The 3,389-nt window shown below is 37.3% G+C and overlaps 1 protein-coding gene across 3 annotated transcripts in view; it reads left to right on the top strand.

Annotated features, from left to right (window-relative positions):
* GSK3B (glycogen synthase kinase 3 beta) overlaps nucleotides 1–3,389 on the top strand; it is a 215,995-nt gene that overhangs the window by 140,506 nt on the left and 72,100 nt on the right. For all 3 annotated transcript variants that reach the window (XM_010845385.1, XM_010845384.1, XM_010845383.1), the window contains exon 5: nucleotides 1,710–1,840. In XM_010845385.1, coding sequence (XP_010843687.1) covers nucleotides 1,710–1,840 — 131 coding nt within the window. The remainder of the gene's footprint in view (nucleotides 1–1,709; nucleotides 1,841–3,389) is intronic.

The raw sequence follows: 3,389 nt of genomic DNA, 5'->3' as shown, positions 1-3,389 counted from the left end.
AGTCCATCCTAAAGGAAATCAGTCCTGAATATTCATTGGAAGGACTGATGTTGAAGCTAAAACTCCAGTACTTTGGCCACCTGATCCGAAGAGCCGACTCATTGGAAAAGACCCTGATGCTGGGGAAGATTGAAGGCAGGAGGAGAAGGGGACAACAGAGGATGAAATGGTTGGATGGCATCACCAACTCAACGGACATGAGTTTGAGTAAACTCCAGGAGTGGTGATGGACAGGGAGGCTTCATGTGCTGCAGTTCATGGGGTTGCAAAGAGTTGGACACAACTGAGCAACTGAACTGAACTGAATTATGAAGTTGTAGTAGATTATTAGAAAAATGTTATTTGTTTAACTATGACATTGTGAAAATTAACTAGGAGTTTAAGTTTAAACCCTGGAGGAGGGAAAGCCTACCCACTCCAGTATTCTGGCCTGGAGAATTCCGTGGACTGTATAGTCCATTTTCGTAAAGAGTCGGACACGACTGAGTGACTTTCACTAAGTTTAAAAGTTCACATATCTTAAGTACAATTTTTTGCATTTTACCTTTTATACAAATAACTCTAGAAAATAAAATGGCATTGACTGTAAATGTTTTGAGTAAAAAAACATTCACTTAATAGTAACAATTTTAAGCTTTATAGTAATAAAATGGATTTTGCTGATGAGATTACTATAGTATTGTTAGTATGTTCCTCTGTCTTAAGTATTTCATGTAAATTGTTGATGAGATATATTTTTGTAGGAGTCAAAACACTTCATTTATAGGTGATACCTTATGTCAATGCTTTATCTTACCTTTAACTGTCTTTTTGTTATTTTTCACCAAGACACTGGTATCTTTGATTTGAATCATGTCAAAAGTTCTTTTTATGGTATATAAGTTTGGGTTACAAGTCAGAAGGTGAGTAGTCAGAAAAATTTATAAGTGAATCAAAACACTGACCTTGAAACAAATAGAAAGTTTAAGATACACTCAAGTTCTTTACACAAAGACCCCCTTTTCACCAGTCAAGAGTCTAATTCTTTCTTTCACACAGACCCAGTTTTTCACTGTATCTTGTTTTGTAATAAAATTGATTTTTTTTTTTTTTTTTGACTGATGTCAATTGTCATCTCGGATATGCTTTTAAACGGCATTTTGAAGTCTACTTAATTCTGAAGGATGTTAACAGAAGAGTGGTGGTGCTATTAATAGATTTACTGATGTCTTGAATAGATCATTGATTATAGATTTTCTCAGTTCACATGTGAATTTTCCCAGACCTCTGTATCAATAACCTCTGGGCCTGACAAAGGATGATGAATTGGAAAAAAACAAAACAGAAGACTGGCTTATGGTCTAATTGTTACTTAGTCATACGATTTGGAATATCCCTCTGAGTTTTTAAATTTGTGCTTAGGGGAAAAAAACAGTCTTGTGGTTAGTAAAATAAAAAAATTATAAAAGCAAATTGTAAAATTTCCTTTTTTAAGTTGTTAGAAGATGTTTTATATACATGTTACAAATATAACTTTGGTTAACTAAACTATAATTAGCTAGTTGATAGAGAAATGCCATGAAGCTTGTTAAAGAAAGATTGAGTGCTAACAATCCCCAGCATTTCACTTGTTCTTTTCTGGAAATCTGTTACTTTGTTTCCTGCTTAAGGATTCTGAGTTGTTCGTGATAGAAAGTAAATATTCATTTAATGTTTACTCTTTATTCCAGTTGTATATGTATCAGCTGTTCCGAAGTTTAGCCTATATCCATTCCTTTGGAATCTGCCATCGGGATATTAAACCACAGAACCTCTTGTTGGATCCTGATACAGCTGTCTTGAAACTCTGTGACTTTGGAAGGTAAACTAGCTCTCTTTTCCTTCCTTCTCTAATCTTCAACCCCACCCTTCTACCCTATTTGTTCTTTCAGTTACCTTTTCTTATACTTATTTAGGGAGTATCAACTAGTACAGTTTCTGGTGGGGATAATTTTTGGTAAATTCTCTCAGAATTATAAGTGTAAATCATTGGAAAAGACTCTGATGCTGGGAGGGATTGGGGGCAAGAGGAGAAGGGGACGACAGAGGATGAGGCTGGATGGCATCACTGACTCGATGGACATGAGTCTGAGTGAACTCCGGGAGTTGGTGATAGACAGGGAGACCTGGTGTGCTTCGATTCATGGGGTCGCAAAGAGTCGGACACGACTGAGCGACTGATCTGATCTGATCGTCTTTCACCCAGCAATTTAACTCCTAGAAATTGTTCCCATTTATTATGTGTATATATTCCTTTTTCAGTAGGAACTAATTTAAAAAAAAATATTATTATACCTTACTATGTATTATGTATTACTATGTATTATGTATTATGTATTATGTACTATGTATTATGAAAGATGATGCTGTGAAAGTGCTGCACTCAATATGCCAGCAAATTTGGAAAATTCAGCAGTGGCCACAGGACTGGAAAAGGTCAGTTTTCATTCCAATCCCAAAGAAAGGCAATGCCAAAGAATGCTCAAACTACCGCACAATTGCACTCATCTCACACGCTAGTAAAGTAATGCTCAAAATTCTCCAAGCCAGGCTTCAGCAATATGTGAACCATGAACTTCCTCATGTTCAAGCTGGTTTTAGAAAAGGCAGAGGAACCAGAGATCAAATTTCCAACATCCGCTGGATCATTGAAAAAGCAAGAGAGTTCCAGAAAAACATCTATTTCTGCTTTATTGACTATGCCAAAGCCTTTGACTGTGTGGATCACAATAAACTGTGGAAAATTCTGAAAGAGATGGGAATACCAGACCACCTGACCTGCCTCTTGAGAAACCTATATGCCTGTCAGGAAGCAACAGTTAGAACTGGACATGGAACAACAGACTGGTTCCAAATAGGAAAAGGAGTTCGTCAAGGCTGTATATTGTCACCCTGTTTATTTAACTTATATGCAGACTACATCATGAGAAACGCTGGACTGGAAGAAACACAAGCTGGAATCAAGATTGCCGGGAGAAATATCAATAACCTCAGATATGCAGATGACACCACCCTTATGGCAGAAAGTGAAGAGGAACTCAAAAGCCTCTTGATGAAAGTGAAAGTGGAGAGTGAAAAAGTTGGCTTAAAGCTCAACATTCAGAAAACGAAGATCATGGCATCCGGTCCCACCACTTCATGGGAAATAGATGGGGAAACAGTGTCAGACTTTATTTTTGGGGGCTCCAAAATCACTACAGATGGTGACTGCAGCCATGAAATTAAAAGACACTCCTTGGAAGGAAAGTTATGACCAACCTAGATAGCATATTGAAAAGCAGAGACATTACTTTGCCAACAAAGGTTCGTCTAGCCAAGGCTATGGTTTTTCCAGTGGTCTTGTATGGATGTGAGAGTTGGACTGTGAAGAA

The sequence above is a fragment of the Bison bison genome, unplaced genomic scaffold (assembly GCF_000754665.1).
Source record: "Bison bison bison isolate TAMUID 2011002044 unplaced genomic scaffold, Bison_UMD1.0 scf7180017864215, whole genome shotgun sequence".
NCBI classification, from domain to species: Eukaryota; Metazoa; Chordata; class Mammalia; order Artiodactyla; family Bovidae; genus Bison; species Bison bison.
Note: the sequence above shows the minus strand (reverse complement) of the source record. Positions and strands in the feature narration are given on the sequence as shown.